Source organism: Euprymna scolopes, chromosome 36 (assembly GCF_053919585.1).
Source record: "Euprymna scolopes isolate OS-2025 chromosome 36, ASM5391958v1, whole genome shotgun sequence".
NCBI classification, from domain to species: domain Eukaryota; kingdom Metazoa; phylum Mollusca; class Cephalopoda; order Sepiida; family Sepiolidae; genus Euprymna; species Euprymna scolopes.
This window is the reverse complement of record NC_136517.1, coordinates 14,848,763-14,871,837: the sequence shown is the minus strand read 5'-3', so window position 1 is coordinate 14,871,837 and position 23,075 is coordinate 14,848,763. Positions and strand designations below refer to the sequence as shown.

The window sequence follows — 23,075 nt, the reverse complement described above, 5'->3', positions numbered from 1 at the left end:
CCACTTCCAGTTGTCTGATCTAGCTGAAATTTTGCATGTGCAATGATTTATATCTCTACTGGTTATATGGCAAATTACAGATCTGAACTAATTGTGGTTTCTGTTTTACAGGTGTTTGAACTGAGTCAGGTGTGAAATGGAGCCTGTTCAATGTCGAGCAGTGATCCGGTTTTTGTATTTGAAAGGACGCACACCACAGGAGACTTTTGATGAAATGAAAGAAACTTATGGTAATAATGCCCCATCATATGACCTTGTAAAACGCTGGCATTGTGAATTCAAACATGGCCGGAAATCTGTGAAAACAGCTCCCAGACCTGGTCGCCCCCCCCCCCCACCCCCTTCTGCCATTGAAGAGGCATCTGTCCGTCAAGTTGAGGCTGCTATTTTGGAAGATCGGCGCATTACTATTCGCCAAATAGCCCAAGATGTCAAGATTAGTACAGGGTCTATGGAAACTATCATTTGTGACCATTTACATATGCATAAGGTATCTGACAGATGGATTCCCAGGTTGCTCACACCATTCCAGAAGCGAGAACGCGTCGAGTGCTCGAGGATGAATTTGGAGATGTACCAAGAAGATGAATCAAAGTTTTTCAAAAGACTGATTACACAGGATGAAACCTGGATCCATCACTATGATCCAGAGATCAAAACCCAGTTAATGCAGTGGAAGCACTTGGACTCACCACCTTTTTTTTTTTTTTTTTTTACAAAGGCATCACCACATTATCAAGGCCCAGAGGCCACTCAAGGATAAGGGTTAAAGAGTGTACAGTAGAAATTGGTCAATATAGTAATCATTAGTAATGAAAATTTGGTAAATTTAATAACTTATATGGAACGGCTCATCAAGAACTTATTTACTTTAGACTTGAACACAACCATATTGTAGTCAGCCGGAAAGCAGGAAAACGGAAGACAATTCCACAGGCGTGCAGTTCTAAGAAAGAAGCTTTGTTCATGGAATCTACGTTTAGGTTTAGGCACAGATAAAGAGTGGGGGAAATTATTGATAGTGTTTACAGCTAGACGAGTGTTTCTTGTGAAAGTTTGGCGAGGGGGGACCATAGATTGAAGCTCAGTTGAACACTTTCCATGAAAATAACGATACATCAGAGACAAACTCGCAACATCTCTTCTGTGAGATAGAGGTTGCAAGGAGGAGAAAAGGACATCTCCTACGAGGCTACGAAGTCTATTTTGAACTCTATCAAGGCAGGACAAGTCCTTTCTAGCAGCTCCTGCCCAGATGTGGCAACAGTATTCCATCCTTGGACGTACCTGGCTCTTATATAGGTAGAGAATAGCATCAGCAGTGAGATATCTACTGGATCGATAGAAAGATCCCACCATTTTTCCAGCGGCCTTGGCAACAGATTTGATATACGTGTTCCATTTAAGATCAGGAGTAATGGTCAAGCCCAGAAGCTTGTCAAAACTTGAGGCCTCCTGAAGACGAGAGCCATTCATTTCAATTGATGACAAATGTGAATTAGAATGTTGATGATGTAAAGAGAGAAGCTTGGTTTTAGATGCATTAAAAGTAACCAGCCACTCCTTTCCCCATTGTACTACGTGCTCAAGATCAGAGGAGAGAGAATTGGAGAGAACTTGGTCGTTTACTGTCTTAGATGTGGTACCATAAATGGTAGTGTCGTCAGCATAAATGTCTACAAATGATGTAAGGATATGATTTGGAAGATCATTAATGTAGATCAGGAAAAGAGTTGGGCCCAGGATGGATCCCCGAGGGACACCGGCATTAATACTGTGAGCTTCTGATTTTTGCCCCTCAACTACTACTCTTATGAACCTATCAGAAAGAAATGATTTAATAATTGAGAAGACTTTTCCAGCTATACCATAGCTAGCGATCTTATGAAGTAAACCTTTATGCCATACCCTATCAAAGGCTTTAGATATGTCAAGAGCAATTGCCCTAGAAAGATTGCCACCGTCGAGAGATTTGCTAATCCTATGCGATATAACTGTAAGGACATCTGCTGTAGATCTAGCAGAACGGAAACCATATTGAGTGTCACTAAGAAGGTTATTTTTGTTGAGATGTTTGATTACTTCTGTATTTAACACAGATTCTAGCAACTTACTCATGACGCACAGAAACGGAAGCGTTTCCCAGATGATGCAGCTTCCAAAGAAGGCAAGGGTGCAGTCCTCTGCTGGCAAGGCCATGCTCACAGTCTTCTGGGACCAGGACGGAGTAGTGATGACAGATTTTCTGGCAAAGGGTACCACAATTACAGGAGCCTATTATGCTTCACTTTTGAGGAAATTAAGGGAAGCTATCAAAATTAAGAGGCAAGGCAAGATCAGCAAAGGTACCCTCCTCCTGCAGGACAACGCTGCGGTCCACAACTCGCATGTCGCCAGATCAGAAGCACAGGCGTGTGGTTATGAAATCCTCCCTACTCTCCTGACCTTGCACCCTCTGACTTTCACCTCTTCCCAGCCATGAAGTTGTTTTTGAAAGGAAAGCGTTTCCCAGATGATGCAGCTTTGATTTCTGAAGTCACGTCATGGTTGGAGAGCCAACCTGGGGTGTTCTAAAAAAAAAAAAAAAAAAAAAAACGGTTTCCAGAGCTGCATCAAACAATGGGAGAAATGCATAACTCTGGGTGGTTCCTATGTAGAGAAAGACTAATAACTGTGCCAAGTTTCGTTGCTCTACTGCTAGGGGAAGTGGGTCTGGGGCATTACTTATTGCACACTCCTCGTATCGCTTCCAAAACCAAAAGTCAGGCAGTAGTGCTAGGGATTGGATTTTTTATAGACTTTTTTTGTTTTTTTTACACAGTGATCACCACTTATCAAGGTCCGGAAGCCACTCAGGGATAAGGGTTATTGCAAGTACATTACGTTAGTGTGGAGATTTGATGAAGTGTTTACTTAAGGGGGCGGTTCATTAGGAATTTGTTAACATTGGACTTGAAGACATCCAAGTTGTAGTCCAGTGGGAAGCAGGCAGACGGAACAGAGTTCCACAGGCGTGCAGTTCTAAGAAAGAAGCTTTGTTCATGGAATCCATGTTTTGATTTAGGCACAGATAAAGAGTGGGAGAAATTTTTCACAATGGATTCGGCTAGACGGGTGTTTTTCGTGAAAGATTGGCGAGGGGAGACCAGAGACTGTACTTTTATGGGTTTTTAAGGGATCAAAATTGAAAAGACTCATTATACATTTTGTACATTCATCTTAGTTTATTTTTAATCAGTTCATATGCATGTCACATTGGTACAGTGGTGACATCACCAGCTTTGAATGTTACAGTTTTGCTTTTGCTTTCAATTCTAGCTGATGGCACCCAAATACTTTTTTTTACTTTGGAAATCATTACCCTATAATAATATATATGAAATCTGGACAAATTAAAATATCATATTTAAGTAGGTATCCCAAACCAAAATTTTATTTTTATCATATCTAAAAAAAAAAGTAATGTGGGCATGTAGATTTTTGTAAACCATTTACAAAAATACCAAATTTATTTTGGTAGGTCAATTAGCCATCAAGTTATGATCATTCAAAGTTTGTCGGAAAGTTGGAATTTGCTATCGTGGCCGAGAAGCCAAATTTCATAGTCTATAACTAAAAATGTAAGCTACTAACAAGTGAAAAATCCTTATAAATGTAATGATATCTTATAGTAGATGAAAATTAATACAAATTTAGGCAATAAATATTAGATGAAACCAACTTAAACACTAGGCAAAATCCCTCTATCAACGCGAAAACAGTGAAAATACGACACGGAAATGCAACTTTAACTGTTCATATCAATTTCATTTTAATAGCTAATGTATTGAATCTTCTTAGTATGATTCAAAACACATTAGAGATCAAGATAATTCTTTCTTTTAATTATAAATTGATAAAACCACTCAATTGTGGACCATGTAAAAGCAGTCAAACAGACAATTTTGTAAAAAGGGCAAAAAAGGTTAAAAAAAAATGAGTCAAAAGTATACGTTACTGAAATTGCTATAAAACTGTAACCATTGGTGATAGAAGCTTGAAACTTTGCAACTTTACTAATTTTGGGGTGAGGAATTAAAAAAAATGGTTGCCTTGTTTCTAATAACAAAACTTTTTGCCACAGAAATACTTTTACTTTGGGAAATTTAAACTCACCAAAAAAGCACCGACGACAATAATATTTAGAAATTTTTTATACAAAAAAAAGGCACAAATCATTTTTTTTAAACATTGAAAAACTTTCAACTTAAAAAACAAGTAAAAAAGATATTTTAGGTTTTACTACAATTCCTTTCTTATCGATGTTCTCTCAGAATTCTTTCATAGGCTTCTGCTATGGTAGATATCTCAGGAACCCTCCAAATCCTACCATCACTTGAAACTGGCATTACCTCAAAATCCCATCTGTAGACAAATGCTGACTCTACTTGTGCAATGTCATCTGATAAAGGCCATCGTAAATAATCTTTTCTACTTTTTGTTTGCATTAAAAATTTTACTACAGCGCTGGATGCAGATATAATATCAATGACTTGGCCAATGTAAAAGTTGGTGTCATAGTAGACAGCTACCCATTGTCCTTGATGTTCATAACTGAAGATATCCTGAGATGGATCTTTATCACAACTGCGGGAGTTATCTGAATGTTCAGCAGATTCACTTAGGGAAGACATTTTTTGTTGCTTTGGTAGAGGTGGAGATGAATCAATTGGATTTCTTTTCAAATAGTCAGAGAGAGCAGCTTCCAGTTGAACTTTATTTCCACTGGTGTTGATTTTGACATCTAAAACAACCTTGAGGTATCTCAATTGGTCTTTGAGTGCTTCCAAACCACTTTCTGAAATTTCTTTTTATCTGTTTATCAGACTTCACTGGACCACCATGCTTAATAACAAAGTTAATAATTCTCTCTTTCTCAGCAGCAGCTTGACGTTCTTTTTCCTTCTTTAATCTTTCATTTTGTGCAATTTTTTCTTGGACACGAAGTTTCACAAGGGCTTCTTGTTGTGCATGTTTTTGTCGCAAATGTTTTGCATGTTTTCTGGAGATGCTCAGAATGGATTGCCTCTTTGTTGATGGTATTACTTCCAACCAAGCTGTTGTCCGATTGCGCTTAAGCATATTTGAAGATGATCGATTATGTAGTGATGCATGTCGTTTTGTTTGCATGCTAAAATCTAAATCTCCAAAGGCATGCTCACCTGACAGATTTGTTAAAGGGCAGCTCTTCAAGGCATCTCTCGTCTCCTGATCTACATCTTTTCCAAAAGCACCTCCTTCTAAAAAGTCATGCAACTGGTGCTTAGTGACAATGAAGAACTTACTGAGTATCTTGCGCAAACATTCTAAAACAAGTTCAGGGGCTGTGAGACTAATACAGAGAGACACATTGCCTTCCTCAAAGAATTCCCCATTAAATACACCTTTACAGTCAGATTTTAATAACAACTGGGGATTGTTGATCCAGCATTCTAAACTTAGAGCCATTTTCTTGATATAGTGATGGAAGTCAACATACTGAACAGTGCTGTTAACAAGTTTCCAGAAAGGTTTGGTCAAATTAATGTTCAGCAAACCAACTGCAGCAAGTAGGGAATGTAGTCTCTCATCAGAAATGTCAGCCAAAACACTCTGTAATTTCATATTGCAAGATGTTGCAAACACAGATAAAAATAATTTTATGTGCTCTTTATACTGATATAATGCTAAGGCATTTTCAAATAGAGAATTAAACCTATTTGCCCGATAACTTGTGATTTGAGATTGGTACCCTTCTTTGCTGCAGAATGCCAGCCATTCTGTCCTGCAACCACTTTTATCGTCTCCACGGCATCCAAGAACATCCGCAGTGGTTCTAATCAGCCTTGCTCTAGCTGATTCTGATGAAGTCCAATTTTTAAATTGGATGGAAGAATCCATGTATATTTTATCGCCATAAGTCAGTTACTGAATATTTTGTTTATGAGTGTATGTACGGGTGACGACAAAAAAAAAAAAAAATTAATATGCGTTCTGTCACAATTTCTGTTAATGCTGACATAAAAAGTTTTTATGTAATTATTTTTAAATTTTAGAACAAAATAATTTAATATATTTGCTAATATATAGCCTTGGAACTGAGTTTTTATATTTAGTTAGTTTTTTTCTACAAAGCGTAAATTTAGACATGTTTGGCGAATTGAAAATCAAAAACAAAAACATGTGCGTTCGGTCACAATTTCTGTTAATGCTGACATAAAAAGTTTTTATCTAATTATTTTCAAATTTTAGGACAAAATAATTTAATATATTTGCTAATATATAGCCTTGGAACTGAGTTTTTATATTTAGTCAGTTTTTTTCTACAAAGCGCAAATGTTGACATGTTTTACAAATCCAAAACAAAGAAACAAAAAATTAGTAAATAAATAATGCTTATTTTAAGTAATTTATTTTAAATAATTTTTTTTTAATTCTTTTTTTTTTTTTTTCATAATTAAAAAAACATATGTTTCTGAACAATAACAAAAACATATACTTTATAGTTATAATCCAACCGTAACCAAAGGAGAAAGCGATGAAAGAACATATGAAAGTTTGAAAAAAAGCTATAGAAAATAAACTGGCATTATTTTTAAAATTGTAAATTTTCATTTTTTTTAATGTTCTAAAAATATTAATAAAAAAAAATATCTTTCTTTAACTTTTAAATAATAAAGAAAAAACAAACTCACTCAAACCATAGTGAAAGGAGTTGTTTGTTTATGTTTTTCTGTTCAGTCAGTCAGTACTTGTGCTGCTGTGTGGCTACTGGCTAGCTGACAGTTGATAATTGGTCTCTCTGGCATTAAGTTGAAAATCTCTGTAGGTACCCCAACTTTTATTAGTGTGTGCTCCTTGATTTATGGGGCCATAAACATGACACCAACAGATTATTAAAGAGGAGATATTCCTCTACAAAATGGTGCCTTTTTTGGAATTCTTACTATAAAATTTCTTTCATGTTTCTTTCACTGAAGTTTTCAAGTTGGATTTTTTTAGAAAAACCACTTATAACCTTTTAATAACCTCACCATGTTATTAAGTGACCTTTTTTCTTTAAAATGATACCATTTTTATATACTTAGAGACTCACAATATGAAGCACAACAAATTTGAAAAACATCAACATTTTTTTGTGTAAAAAATAAAGCGACATTTACCAAAATTAGAGGCATAACTTGAAAAATCCTGAAAAAAAAAATTATTAAAGACACAAGAAAAAGAATTATATATCTATAAAAACAAAAGATTAAATTTTATTTAAATCAAAACCATATCAAAATAACCCAAAAAACAAACATCGCAAGTTGAAGTTAAGGGAAATTTTACTTTATTTACTAGTTTTCGCACCTAAACTAGGCCAGTTTGGGATACCTAATTTAAGTGTATTTTACCCCCCCCCCCCCGGTTAGTGCTAATAGACATGGTTCCTATTCCCAAGCATGACTGGTTGCCACCATTGGCCAACAGATGACATCATTGAAGAAAGGTTTTATTCTTAAGTAGAAGTGCAGTCACCATATTTTATAGGCTAAACAAATATCTAAGAAGAAAGCGATATAAATAGTTGTTTGTAAATTTTAATGTTGCCGTTTTTGTTGATGCTGGATTAATTTATTCTAAACATTTCATTTTGTCATCCTTGATGGAAGAAATACTCCAGTACGAAAACATTTATTTTTTACTCTTTTTAACCCCAACAATTTGCCATTTGGAACGTAAGGGACTACTATTTGCAACCATGTCTAACAGGAGAATGTGGGTAATTTAGCACCATGATGTCTGTTCACATTACACTTCATGTAAGGGAGATCTGTTTTAATTCATGTTGCCTTTGAAGGTTAGAAGTTTGAAAGCTGGATTCTCAGATATGTTATTTGTCATGCCAATCATTGGTTGAGGTTTTTTTTTTTTTTGCAATAAAAATTTGAATAAACTTACCATACTTGGAATAAAATATGGAGCGTCCGTTTCCAGTACCAATCTAGTCAACGGAATTTTCTCTGCTGTATCACGGACACTGAAAGCATTTTTATACGTAATCCTGGGAGTCAAACCGATGTAAAGGTTGGGAAATGCATCCAACCATTTTTTGGCATGTTTAAAATCCAACATGTAACAATGGAGATGGATGAACCAATCTGATGGACATTCCTAAAATTGAAGGCGGAAAAGAAAAAAAAATAGTTCACATTTCATCGAAATAAAGATTAAAAAAAAAAAAAAACGTGCAAAACTGAATGGCGTGCTAGTATAATATATGATTAACTCTATCAAACTGGCATTATCCAGGATCTGTTATATTCAAATGTTTTTTTTTTAAATATATTTGTGATAAATTCAAACAAGTAAAATATTTGTTTATTTTCCTAATATTACGTTGTTATTTGGTTTCAAGCGCATTTGATGCGTATTTTATTTTATTCAAATTAAAACGACGTTTCTATATTGAACTCTCATTCTTTGACGTTATTCTCACATTACCTGCGCACAGTTCAAACAATTCAAAATACAACCAGTGCACGGCTCTATAGACTTCTTTCTCCAAATCTACAACATGGCAAGGAAGAAAAAAAAACAAAAAAAAAACAAAAAACAAAGAACACACTGAAGATGAAGTCTACCTTTGAAATATATTTGTGATAAATTCAAACAAGTAAAATATTTGTTTATTTTTCTAATATTACGTTGTGATTTGGTTTCAAGCGCATTTGATGCATATTTTATTTTATGTTTTTTTATATTTTTTGTGAGGTTGAGATGATGTCATGATAAACAACTTCATACAATGACCCTCAAAAGAATGAGGTAATACCTAGCAGGATATTATCATAACAGAACATATACTACAATACCTTTTCTGAAACAGAAGAAGTAAAACCTTGGAGAATCTTTCTCATTCAAGAAGAAACAACAGAAAAGATACTACACACAACTCAAAAAAGAAAAGATAATCCCTTGGAAGATAGTCTAATTTTTTTTTTTAATTCTTAATTGTGCTGAGTAATCAAAAAATTTGTTGGTAATCCAATTTATGCACTTATTGAACCATGCTGAAACAATACCGTTATTATTTAGAAAGCTATTCTTAACATGAGGAGAGGAGAGTGTTTTGTAACTATTCTGTACTTTCACCTAACAATTTAATTAAAAATAGATCTAGTAAAACTTTAATTTAACTTGAAAATACTTTTTAAAAATAGCATCGTCTGGTATTTTCTTTTCTTCGCAGATGCTTTGCAGTAGATCATGAAAGACTTCTTCTAATGTGTTTGGGCCTGTCGCCTTTTAGATTTCAATAGGTGCATAAGCACCATGTTTTATTTTGGCAACTCATCTGTGTTTTCGGTGGAGGCTGTGCAACCGCATGTTGAAGACACAGTAAGGGCACCAAAAGGTCATAGTTTGTATCACTGCTGTTGATGCTCTAGCAGTAGGGAGTTTCTAGTGGCAAGTATCCTCAACGATCGTAGTAGTTTTGTGGATGGTGACTTGTCAGTTTGATTGATCACTGGCACAGTCCTCCAATTCCTTTGGTCCAAGTTCTCATCACTGCACGTTTGTTTTGGACAACCATGTTTTATTTTTCTATTTCTGAAGTTCTCTGTACAACCAGCACCTTACCATGCAGATGATAGACCTATCCACTGCAGTTGGGCCCTAATGAGCATACATTATATATTTGATGATTTAGCTAGATCCAGGACGTTAAGATTAGTAACATGGTCTTGCCAACGAATTCCAATGATGGAACAAAATGTAGAGTACGCACATGGAATTTCTTTAATTTTTTAAAAGTGTTTATGATACAATGTCCAAGTATGGCTGCATTGTACACTTTCAGTTTTGTGTTCAAACATGTTATACTGACTGAGCTCATTGTTTTGGAGTCTTCCTAAAACTTGGCTGGCTTTGCTGATGCGTACATTGATTTCTCTGTCCAAGGAATCATTAGGAGCGATGGTGCTTTCTAGATTTTAGAAATTTTCCACATTCTTCAGCTGAATGTTGTCAATGACAGTGTTCAGAGTTTAGGGGGTTTGTTTCTGGTGCAGGCCGACAAAACATCCCAATTTTACTAAAGCTAATTGACTAAACAGTTTGGAGGATTCTGAAAAGTGGTTTAGTACCAGTTGCAGATGGGAATTACAACGCGCCACTAAAGCACAGTCGCTGGCAAAGACAACTTCTTGGATGAAGGCTCTTGGTCTTACGTTAAGTCGGCACAATTCAAAAAAAGTGTCATCCAGGCGGTAGCGAATATAGACACTTTGCTCCAGATCCTTCGCTGCATGAGACAGCATGAAGGTGAAAGAAGGTATTGAAGAATTTGGTGCTAGTACGTAGTTTTGCTTTACTTCATTGATAATCTGAAAAGTCTATGCTGTTGTGAAGAACTTGTCTTGTCATGCCAACATGAAAGAGCCTAATCATTGAAATAAATTTTGATGGACATCCAATACAGCCAAGCACAACCTATAAAGGCTCCCTGCTCACTGAGTCAAAAGCCTTAAATCAAGAAGACAGAGTACCGAGGCATTTTTCAAGTTGTCTCATGACAAAAATCATATCGATGACGCTTCTCCCTGGTCTAAAACCACACTATGCCTCTGGCAAGTTTTTTTCCAAAGACTTGAATGAGTCCATTGAGAATGATTTTGGTGAATATTTCCTGGTGAAGGAAAGAAATGATATACCTCTAGTTTCTATAAACAATGTTGCTACTCTTTTTCTTATACAGGGAGAATCAAGGCATCTTAAAAGTCGTCTGGCATCTCTTCTCAGATGCTTTGCAGTAAATGATGAAAGACTTCTAAGGTGTTTGGGCCTGTCGCCTTTTAGATTTCAGCAGAGATTCCATCCTTTCCACCTGCTTTGCCAGAATTTGTTAGAATGATTTCTTTCTGGAGTTCTATCGTTGTTGGCAGCTCAACAAGAGTATACTATATTAGTTGCTGAGGGATTTTTTTTTTTTTTTTTAATTTTCTTCCTTTGAAGATTGTAACGCTGGGTATGGGGCAGCCAAACCAGCTGCCAACATTGCCCTGCTTTTTATTGAAACCAACCGAGAGCTCTTTTTAGTATCCTCGCTGTTCTCTTAAGTGCAATTGTCTGGACTTTTCTTGCACTTGGTTCACCAGGAATATTACTTAGGTAGGACTTCAGGTTCTTCATAAGCCCTATGGCACCTATAATAACTGGTATGATTGATATCTCCCTAAGATTTCAGTTTTTCATATCATACATGAGACCTTGATATTTGGTCTGTTTCTCCCTTTCAGCTCTGTTCAAACCTCCATCATTAGGGACACTCACTTCAACCAAGGTTGCAACTCTCTCTGATTTATTTTATACAGATAAAAATAACACTGTCTTTATTTGCACTTTCAATAAGAAAATTAAAAAAAAATTATTTTATTTGAAATTTTATAAAAAATGTTTATGAAATTATAAAGTTTTTTTTTTTCATTTTGTTGTTCGAGTTGTTTTTCTTTTTTAATTTATGTTTATGAAAGTATAAAAATAAAACTATTAAAATAAAATAACAAAATTGCAAAAATCATAAAAAAACATATCCAATATATACTCCTATAAATTTTGTTTTGTGTGTATTGATATTCATATTAAATTTTTTTTTCTCTATTTATTTAAAAAGAAAATACAACTTTGTTATATATGGATCGTGGAATTGCATTCACTAGCAAAAGATCCATATTCTTATAATTTCCATATTCTTTTAAACATTTATAATAAATTTCTTTGTGTGGGGGCTCAGATTCGTGTTCACCGAGATAAATGAAAACCAAATCAACATCAAATGTAATTTTAAAATACACACCCCTTCTTTTAAGAAATGCTTACACATAATTATTATTTTTGAATACACATTTTTGTGCAAAATTTGTTCAGTTTAAGATGACTTAATTTTTCTTTAAATTTTTTGTTGTAATTTTAATAAAACGTTCGTCTTCAGTTACATATTTTTTTAGTAGAGATCCCTAGATGTAAGACATCCTTCTACTCTAAATAGTTTTTTCCCTAGGACTGCTAGACTTTGGAATTCCCTTCTGGGTTCCTGCTTCTCCAACTGACATGCAGAAGTTCAAGTGTCACATGAACAGACATCTTGCTGCTCAACTCCCTACATAGTATCCCTGCAACTTATATCCCTGATAGTAGCCCCCTACATCAAAGTGGTACTGTGGTTTGTTTGGGGTGAAAATGTAATTAAAATAAAAATTAACAGAACATTACTCTAAAATGTTTTAGTGTACCTATAGGATGGTATGCAGTTCTTTATCTCACTGGCTTTCTTATGCTGCTATTACCAACACTGACCATAAACAGACACATATGTCCTTCTGAGGAAGACCGAAGGATGGAACAAAAAAAAAAAATTGTCCTTTTAGAAAAATGTGTATTTTTTTTTTTAAAGACATTTATCCCTCTTTGACTACAAATAAGAAATAGGGAAACGATTACAATTTATACGTTTCGCAGTCATGTTTACACACAGATAAATATAAATATATATATATATATATATACATACATACACACATCAGAATGATAACTAATGAATTTCACAAGGTTAATAAAAGTGCTCATTACAAGAAAAGCAAGATATGTTTTTATTAAAATAAAAAAATTTACATCGTTGCACACTGGAGATGCTAAAGTGTAAGAGACAAATGATCAGTTAAAATCAAAAGTCCTCATTAGGCAATTTAATAAATGGTTGCTTCCACAAAAAAAAAAATCAATCCTCATATATATATATATATATATATATATATATATATATATATATATAAGAACAAGTAGTTAATAAAACATGTTAAAAAACACTTTGAAAAAGAGTTTAAAACATACTTAATTTTAAAAAGGAAACACTAAATAAGTGGATAGTCCTTAATATGAGGAGTTTCGAAGAAATACTTTCCTTCTCATCAGAGAGTAGGATTTAGCAAAATACGGGTCAAATTTTTCTTGCAAAAGTATTTAATGAAACTACAAGTAAGCCATAGATCTTACTTGGTAACAAAAAGTGAAGCAGAGGGTGAATAAAAAAGTGATTTCACGTAAATGTATAGTCTGGTGAAGGGTAAAATATCCAATGACGGTAAAATCCAAAAATGCAGAATTCAAGAAAGTTAGTTAAATTTACATTCGCACAAGTAAAATCCAAGGGAATTGCGTAATTGGAAAATGATCCAAAGTAATCTAAAAGGCAGAAATCCGTGAAATAATTCACAAATAGGTACAAGGAAACGTGAATGAATTCCAATAATATTATTAAAAAGATAAAATGTGCGTAAAAAAATGGAAGAAATTTAAAACTTGACTGTCGAGGCAAGGCAAAATTAAGAAAAATGAGTGAAGAAGAAAAAAATTTTTTTTAAATTGAATGGTGATTGAATTAATTTTAAAATAGAAAGCCAATGTCAAAATGACCCAGACAAGATGACGTTAAAGGCGCCAAAATTTTAAGCAATAAAGGGGTCAACTGAAATGTACAAGTTATTACTTAAGAATTAAATTATCAGGAGTTATTAAAGGACACCAAATGAAATAAGAAATATAAAATATATACATACACATATAAATACATACAATTACACACACACATTTTTAAATTTTAAATTATCAATCACATTACTTAATATTGAATTAGCTCTAGGATATTTACTTACCGAGCTTATTATATATCTAAATTACAACGAGCACTTTATCTTTCCTGTATTTTAATTAAACTAGTAATTTCACTGTTACATTGAAATACACTCAGCTCTTTAGACTATTGTTCTAATCTCCTTTAAATTATTAGCTCCCTATAACAGGTCGAGCTTATATACGTAATTGTAGATATGTTTCATAAGAAGAACTTGCAACTATCAACCAATATCCCCATACCCTCTAAAGACACCTTTATAACCAGCAGTATATTTCAATTTTTTTCAGATACATCTGCCTTACTTTTAATGCTAGGTTTATTTATGGTATCTTTTAAATTTAATAAAAACCCTTCAAAATTTTCTGATGAGGAGACCTTGCTTATTATAAAACTATATGTAATAATTATTGTCCGTAACTTGATGTCTACCACAATAAAAAGCACTGTTTTCCAAAACGATCGTACAGATAATTGATTTTGTTGTTGTTCCTTCTTATGAAACGGATTTTTAATTTAATTATAATTTGATTTTTAAATTTTAAATTATCAATCACATTACTTAATATATATATATATATATATATATATACACACACCCACACACATACATACATATAAGTAAATAGATGAAATGAATAAATAGTTAAAAAAAAAAAAAATTTTTTAAAAGGGGAGAGGATGGCCGGTAGTTTCTGACATGTTTTTTCCAGCGATATTAATGTATAGATAAACAAAACTGATAAAAAGAAAAAGGATTAAAAAGTGTCACCATTTCTTACCGTTTTAAGTATATCGAAGCAATCGTATTCAGCATCTCTGCAGTGGACAACAATTGGCTTTGAAACATCCAATGCTAATTTGATTTGTGTACGAAAAACTTCTTTTTGTGTCTCGGCTTGCAAATAAAACCTGAAAAATGCCAACATGGCAAAAATTTATTTAAAAAGAATTCTTTTTTAAATTCATAAAAACTAACCACAGGAATTAATAAAGTTCACAGAAGCATTTCACCCTGAGTTAGCATGTGACAGGAATAAACACTTACCAACATGGACTCTCAAATGCAGTCAATTACTTTCATTTGTATGCTGATAATATTGCTGGAAAGATTATATATTAGTGGCCTGGCAAAGCCATAGGGGATGCAACTGAAGTAGCAAAACTGAAGCTGATCTGCAGGACACTATATATACAAATGTGGGCATATTTCATTGGTTTGAAAATAGTTTTTTTTTTTTTTTACCAATTGTAATAAAATTTTAACCATAGGATAGGATAAGAATCTTCAAAAAGCCTGCAAATTTTCATGTAGTTTCGTCCCTTAGAACCAAAGATATGAGCATCTCAATATTCAATTTAGTTACCAGTATAGATACATATACCACCTTTTTTGGCAATTTTATGAGTTCCAAATCTCAGTGACTATTGATCAGAATTTAACAAATGAAGGCTCTTTATAAAGCTAATGACCTGAATTGTGTAGTGGGCTATATGAAATTTGCCCTTAAGGTCGCACATTAAGGGAATCATCTAGAGCCTATTTTGGACACTTTTTTACAGCCATAAAATGTTTCAATCATAGTCATTTATTTTCCTAGTTTTTCCTATGAGTTACAAAATATCTGATATTTCCTCAAAACCTCTGGCCTTGATGGAGGGGAGACAAACTTGTCGCTAAGATTTCAAATGATCTAAAATAACAGCAAGGAGAAACTTGATTCCAAATATTTCTACTCCTCTCTTTGGTTTTCATACATTTTTTTTTTTTTTTTACATAGGCATCACCACTTATCAAGGTCCGAGGTCACTCGAGGATACGGGCTAAAAAGTGTACAGTAATGAAATTGGACAATATAGTAATTGTTAGTAATGGAAATTCAGTAAATTTGTTAACTTAATTGGAATGGCTCATCTAGAACTTGTTTGCATTGGACTTGAAGACAACCATATTGTAGTCAGCTGGAAAGCAGGAAAATGGAAGACATTGGTTCATGGCATCTATGTTAAGGTTTAGGCACAGATAAAGAGTGGGGGAAATTATTGATAGTGTTTTCAGCTAGACAAGTGTTTCTTGTGAAAGTTTGGCGAGGGGGGACCATAGATTGGAGCTCAGTCGAGCACATGCCATGAAAATAATGGTAAAGCAGAGACAAACTCACAACATCTCTTCTGTGAGAAAGAGGTTGCAGGGAAGAGAAAAGGACATCCCCCACAAGGCTACAAAATCTATTTTGAACTTTATCAAGGCAGGATAAGTCCTTTCTAGCAGCTCCTGCCTAGATGTGTCAACAGTACTCTATTCTTGGATGTACCTGGCTTTTATACAGATAGATAATTGTATTAGCAGTGAGATATCTAATGGATCGATAGAAGGATCCCACCATTTTTCCAGTGGCCTTGGCAACGGATTTGATGTATATGTTCCATTTCAGACCAGGAATACAGGTCAAGCCCAGAAGCTTGTCAAAACATGAGGCCTTCCCAAGATGAGAGCCATTCATTTCAATTGATGCCAGATGGGGATCTGAGCATTGATGATGTAAAGATAAAAGCTTACTACTTAAAGTAAATTTCACATTGTATAAGGATTATTTGATAATGGATGAACCTTTCCAAGATGGTTTAACATAGTCACTGTAAAGATTTTTGCTGATTTGCCACCTTTTGATGTGATGGTTCAACATAACTTGCAGATAGCTGTATTCTTATTCTTGAGATCGACATCAAAATACTTCCAGCAGAAACTAGTTGCCACAATGGTTGAATATTTAGTCAATATTTAGTTAATTTTTTACATATTTAAATTAACTATGTCTGATATCTAATTAGTAATTTATCTCAATAAAATATACAGTATTTAAGCCAGAAAAATAAAAATGTATAATGGTAGCAAGAGTTCAAAAATGCGAATCAAGAGAATAACTGATGAAGAATGCTTTATTTTTGGTTCGCACATGCTCACAATTTACTGTACAATTCCTCAACATGAAAACTGAAAGATAAAATAATTTTCTTTGACAGTGATTTAAAGTAAAAAAAATAATTTTATTCAACAGAAAGAGAAAGGAGGGAAATTTTCCATATTTGCCTCAAATTAAGTGCAGTTGCAAAAGTTTACATGTTAACAGCATGTCATGCCTGTTATTTGATAATATGGTGTAGGCAATGCATGTCTCTTCGATAAATTTTCACTGACATCAAAAGAAGGAGTTAACTTGTCTTCGTTTACAATATAATTAATATTAATATCATTTATGACAACAAAATTTACAGATAAATCTGCATTAGAAACCTTATTAATCAGCCGATTAATCGGTACATATATATATATATATATATATATATATATACGTAAATTGAATAAAATCACAACCTACATGAATAGAAATTCACTCATTTTGGCATTCAACTATTCCCAACAAGTTTTTCAATCCGTTGTGAACACGTTTGAAAAAATAAACGTGTTCACAACGGATTGAAAAACTAGTTGGGGATAGTTGTAAGCGTCTCTGAGGAGTGACTGGATGGAAGATTTACAGTTCTATGGACGAGAGGTAATTGTCCATCCTTTCACGAAACAGCTGTAAGAGCTTAACGCCAAAATGAGTGAATTTCTATTCATGTAGGTTGTGATTTTATTCAATTTACGTATATATGCTCTGAAAACTCTTTTGAAAATTCATTGAGCTAAGATTATAATTGGGTTAGTATTATAGACAATTATATTCTAAACTTGTAACAGAAAGGAATTGTTGATAAAATAATATATATATATATATATATATATATATATACACACATACACACACCTGTATTCCTTACTTTTGTCAATCATCCAGTGGTGTATATCACAGTGTCTTTGATATCTAATAGAATGCACGTATACAGACTGTAGAAATAGTCATTATGTCCTGTATGTATATAAAATGTTAGTTGCATGGCTGCTTTTTCAAAAATACAAACGTTACACAAACTTTCATAGACAGCTTTTTACAAGCAAACGATAATATGTCTGCTTGTCTCTGACCAAAAGCATCACATACCTTCTTATTGGTCCAAACTCCATAAAGAATGCAATAACAAGTTATATTTTACATCGGTTTTATTCATCTTATGGATTCTCGTGTCGGAGATTGACACGCTGAGTCTCTACATGTTTACTCGTTTCCCTGTCCGCTTCCAACAGAGTCGTCTGCGTGTATGTTCACTAGTGCGTTTCTCTTGATCTCTGCTAACTATTATGTCAGCAAAACAGACTAAATCACGTGTCATAAAACCTTGTCTACTTAACTAAGCAAATTCTAATCTACTTTAAAATTTCTAAATTGACTTTGCTCATTTTATTTTTGAGTTAAATTCCTGACTAAATATTCCAAGCTGTAAATATATATTTTCCAAAATCTAATTGTTTTCTTTCTCTAAATAATAATCAGCAAGGTTACCCAGTCAATATCTAACGCAGATCATTCAATTTTATGATTAATCAATATTAAATTAATAATTATACACCTTCAAACTCTCTAAAACACCAGCGATTGCTAGAAATCTTAAATATGCAACTTTTTTTCATGGAAATAGACCACAGCTATTACTTTAGTTTACCAAACAAAATAAGATACTTTTTTTTTTTACTCCATTTCACCTGACACAAGATATATTGCCACCTGGAACATAAGGGGTGACTAACTATTTGGGATCATGCCATGGGGAGTTGAACAACAAAATGTCTTTTCCCATTACATTTAAACTTTTGCAGATCAGTACAATCAGGGAAGCAGGAAACGGAGGGATTCCCAAGTCTAGCAGTCTGAGGAACTATTAGAGTAGAAGGGTTTTTTGGCATCTAGGGACCTCAACATTGAAGGGGTATGATTTTAATGCTTGTCATATTAGTAAGGGGTGTGTACATTGAGGGCACATGTGCTATGAGTTTATCGGAGTGCATTCCATTAAAGTACTTGTAAAACAAGCACAAGGAAGTAACCATATAGCGATGGGACAGAGGTTAGAGCTTGACTGATAGTGTGGGACCTATTAGATTTGATACTCTTTTTCGAAAAGAGACTTTTGTCAGATAGGGGACTACCACCAGCAGGTGCAGTATAAACAAAAAAAAATTCATGGTGTCAAACATACAAGAGTTATTTATTTGCTGCTCAGTAAACTAATCTGGTCATAATTGGATTTTCAAACTTCTGCTTGTAGTTTTGTCTCAATTAAGAGGCGCCGGAGCATCGGTGTTACATTTATATTAGGAGAAAAACAAAAAAGGAAAAACGAAGTATTACTTACATTCCGGAATAATCTAAGCCTATTTCACCAATTGCAACCACCTGTGGCATTCGTATGCAGGTATTCATATAGAGTAATGTTCTATCGTCTAAGAATCTCACGTTCTTTGGGTGACAACCAACAGCAATCCACACATTTTTCTCATCAACCAAACTGCGAAAGAGACTTCCTACAAAAGACATTTGGAATCTAATGTAAAAACACAAAAAAACAAATGAAATAATGAACAGAAAAGGTTTTCTATAAATGAAAATTTTAATATTTTCTACAATAACGTTGTCAAATGTACAGGTTCTTGAATATTTTTTTCTTATACATCTTTTAAAACATTATACATCAGATTTTGACCTTGATTTTTTTTAAATTTTCTTATTTTTATTTTATATCGTGCAAATATGGATACATTCAATGTCTTTTGGGTGTTTTATTTACTTCGAAATCCAAACAGTGGTGAGTTTTAAGTTAGAATAACAACAAGATGGTGGACATGAGGTTGTCATCTTTGGAGTCTTGATAATCACTCAAAAACAAAAAAACAAAATAGTGATATAAATCCCCTCCCCTCAACAAATATCTTAAGTTCTTTATATCTTCAAATATGCATTCATGGTGTTTGGTTTGGTTGTTTTTTAGAGGAAAATTGTTTTTGTTTTTTTACTTTGCAAAACACGATTGAGTTTTGCAAAGGGAAAGTGATTGGTTGGTCGTTTTTTTTTTTACGGCATATCAACCCTTTTCAGGTTATTTAATGCAGAATCCAATTATTTTTTAAGAAAATTTTTTTAATAGAATATATATATTTTTTTCAAGTTGGTTTCTATTTAACCCATAATTGGGACCCTAACAGGTACTACCACTCCGGGGCAGAGTGAACCTGGGAGCAATGACAATTAAAGGGTGGCTCCACACTCTCCAAAGCCCACAAGCCGGGCCTTACCATCGGATATAGTTTAAGGTCATATCCAGAACCAAGAGAAAGTGAAAAAAAACAAAACAATGACATCGATGTTTGGTGCATTTTAGGTCAGGAAGGCTGTACCTTCAGACAACCTGATCTAGTAGCAACAGAATGATTAATAGAATAAATCAGTGTTTGTGCCTAAAACTAAATGAAAATTCCATGAGCAAAGTTTCTTTCCTATAACTGCTAGTCTGTAAAACACAATATTGTGCAACTGCTTCCTGGCTGACTATAACATGGTCATTTTCAAATCTAATATGAATAAGTTCTTATTTAGCAATCCTCTTAAGTAATCTAGCCCTACTAAAGTTCCACCATAACTGATCATGTTGTCTCACCATCTAATATTTAAGTCTTATTCTAGAGTGCCCCCCAAGGCTATATAAGCGGTTACCCCTTAAGTGTGTGTGTATACATATATATATATATATATATATATATATATATATATACACTTAAACACAAGGTTAGAAAATCAACATTTATGATATGCAGCTGTGTTAATTATTTACCAGTCATTTTATTACAGCACCCCTCCCACTTTTGTTAATGGTATTCAAAACAGAATGGATTTTTTTTTATTAATATTAGTATTGTATCAAGCTAAGCTTATATAAGAACAATAAAAAGTAAAACTAAATTTGGGAATTTTAATTAGGATAATCCTGGGTGTAAATGTGGTATTTTGGTGATTGAGGATTCTAGCTAGGAAATTGATAGACTAATCTTAGGTCCAGTGACAAGGATGACCATAGACGCCCCCCCCCACTCCCCACACTAATTTGTTTTTAAGAATTGTAAATTTTTGGAAATAAATAATTTTTTCAAAGTTAAGGTTATGATATTGTAAACAATTCTATTTAATTAGTATAAAGACCAGATAAACAAAAAAGTGAAAACTGGTTTAAATGAAATTGCCAGAAAGCCCTTTGCTCTTATCGTTTCTTCCATAGAACTGCTGGACTTTGGAATTCCCTTCCAGGCTCCTGCTTCCCCGGCTGTACTGACATGCAGAAGCTCAAGTGTAATGTAAACAGACATCTTGCTGTTCAACTCCCTACATAGTATTCCTGCAATTGTCCCAGACAATAGCCCCCTACATCAAAGTGGCATTTTGCCTTGTTTCGGGTGAAAATGCAATAAAAAAATGAACATTCAATGAAGCTCAAAAAGATTAAAAAAATAAAAATAAAATAAACAACCTCCTCCCATACACAAATTGTTAAAAAAAAAAAAATAAATAAATAACATTGGAATGAAAATGTTTATAAGAACTTTCAAAACTTAACATTTTAGCCGATTCTACTTTTAACAGCGTTGCAATAATTTCACTATTAAACAAATTCTTTGACAAAAAAACAGTATTTTCATAGAACAGATGAAATTCTTAGCAATACTCGACTAAAATTAGGACAAAGACCAGAGCTTTACAGACAAATTTATCTTCAGCTAACCTTTGATAACTAAATTGTCTGTGAGATGGGTATATATGCTGATGACACCACGCTCTATAACAGACACGACAGGAAAACAAATGAACACATATCTAAAGAAATGGCAGAATGACCTCTGATCTGTAGTGGAATGGGGACAAAAATGGATGGTCACATTCAATGCTGCCAAGACTAAACTTGTTTCCTTCAATAATTACAAGAAACCTTCTCTACCACCAATAGCAATGGCCAATGACTCTTTATCTGAAAGTACATCTTTTAAACACCTCAGCCTAACGTTCACAGGAAACATGAGTTGGAACAATTACATTGAGAGTATTCCCAGAACCGCTGCGAAAAAGGTAGGTTTTCTCTACCGTGCTAGAAAGCTACTAACGCCTGAAAGTATCCTGTACCTCTATAAGGCCACCATTCGCCCATGTATGGAGTATTGTTATATTTGAGCTGGTGCATCTGCCACTAGTCTTCCGCTCCTAGACAAGATTCAAAAGAGAGTTGCCAATCTAATAGGTCCTGAACTGTCATCTAAGCTTCAGCCTCTGTCCCATCAACGAAATGTTGCATCCCTCTGCCTGTTCTACAAGTACTTTAACAGTAAATGCTCTTGACGAACTGCAAGCATTTGTGCCCCTCAACGTAAATACCCCCGACAAACCCGACAAGCAGCTAAATCCTACCCCTTCACAGTAGAGATCCCTAGATGTAACTGAGCCTGCTACTCCAGTAGTTTCTTCCCCGGAACCGCTAGACTTTTGAATTCCTTTCCGGGTCCCTGCTTCCCCAACTGTACTGACATGCAGAAGTTCAAGTGTAACGTGAACCAACTTCTTACTGCCCAACTCCCTACAAAGTACTCCTGATGCTTATGTCCCTGATAGTAGCCCCTACATCAAAGTGGCAATGTGCCTTGTTTGGGGAGAAAATGTAATAATAAAATTAAAAAAAAAAAAAAAAAAAAAAAAAAAAAGAAAAAGAAAATATTTTTGTTTACAAGCCAAATAGAAAAGTTACTAGTTGGCAACTTTCATGTGAACCATACAATATTTTTCTAAAAAAAAATTCTAACCAGAAAGATATTGAGGAAACCAACGAAAACAATAAAATCATCTAATTCATACAAAATGAATTAGATTATATAGATGCATTAAAGGATGATGCACAAGAAACTTAGCAAGTTGCTCATAGTCACATGCAACAGTTGCACAATTGTACAAAAACCCATATAATATGCGCATATATTTTTGCAAACATAAAATTACACTCGGAGTTCGTTCATAGATTTTAGTTTCACTGATAATTTAAAATCAAGAAATATCATCTCATTATTAATACGAGCCATGGAAAATTAAGTTCTTAAAAACAAGCCGAGAATGTGAGGTCCCTATCCATGAGTGAATGATTTTGGGACAATTTTACTCCTATAATACCCCCTAGGGGGAGTAACCAGAGTTCGGAAAATCTGGTCTGGCAAAAATTTGCATTCACCATGACTAATGTTTGTGCAAAATTTAAAAAAAAAAGAAACCCAAGGCATGGTGATTGAGAAAAGTGAGAACTAATATACAAATAATTTTGGGACAATTTTACCCATATAATGCTCCCGAAAAAAAAATCCATGGTGTGGTTATTGAGAAGAGTATGAACAAACGAACAGATGAATATGAGTGAATTA

At 33.9% G+C, this 23,075-nt stretch overlaps 2 protein-coding genes across 2 annotated transcripts in view; both read right to left on the bottom strand.

The window, feature by feature from the left end:
• LOC145260353 (uncharacterized) overlaps positions 1-23,075 on the bottom strand; it is a 110,470-nt gene that overhangs the window by 63,519 nt on the left and 23,876 nt on the right. Inside the window, exons 3-5 of the mRNA XM_080118286.1 lie at positions 18,989-19,157; positions 14,476-14,605; positions 7,963-8,175 (exon numbers count right to left, since the gene is read on the bottom strand). Coding sequence (XP_079974412.1) covers positions 7,963-8,175; positions 14,476-14,605; positions 18,989-19,157 — 512 coding nt within the window. The remainder of the gene's footprint in view (positions 1-7,962; positions 8,176-14,475; positions 14,606-18,988; positions 19,158-23,075) is intronic.
• On the bottom strand, positions 3,599-5,994 carry LOC145260214 (uncharacterized). Its single transcript, XM_080118039.1, has one exon. The coding sequence runs from the start codon at positions 5,917-5,919 to the stop codon at positions 4,756-4,758; it is 1,164 nt and encodes a 387-aa protein (XP_079974165.1). The 5' UTR covers positions 5,920-5,994; the 3' UTR covers positions 3,599-4,755.

Coding starts and splice junctions, on each gene's coding strand:
- LOC145260214 (XM_080118039.1), bottom strand. CDS start 5,919: ATGGATTCTTCCATCCAATTTAAAAATTGGACTTCATCAGAATCAGCT.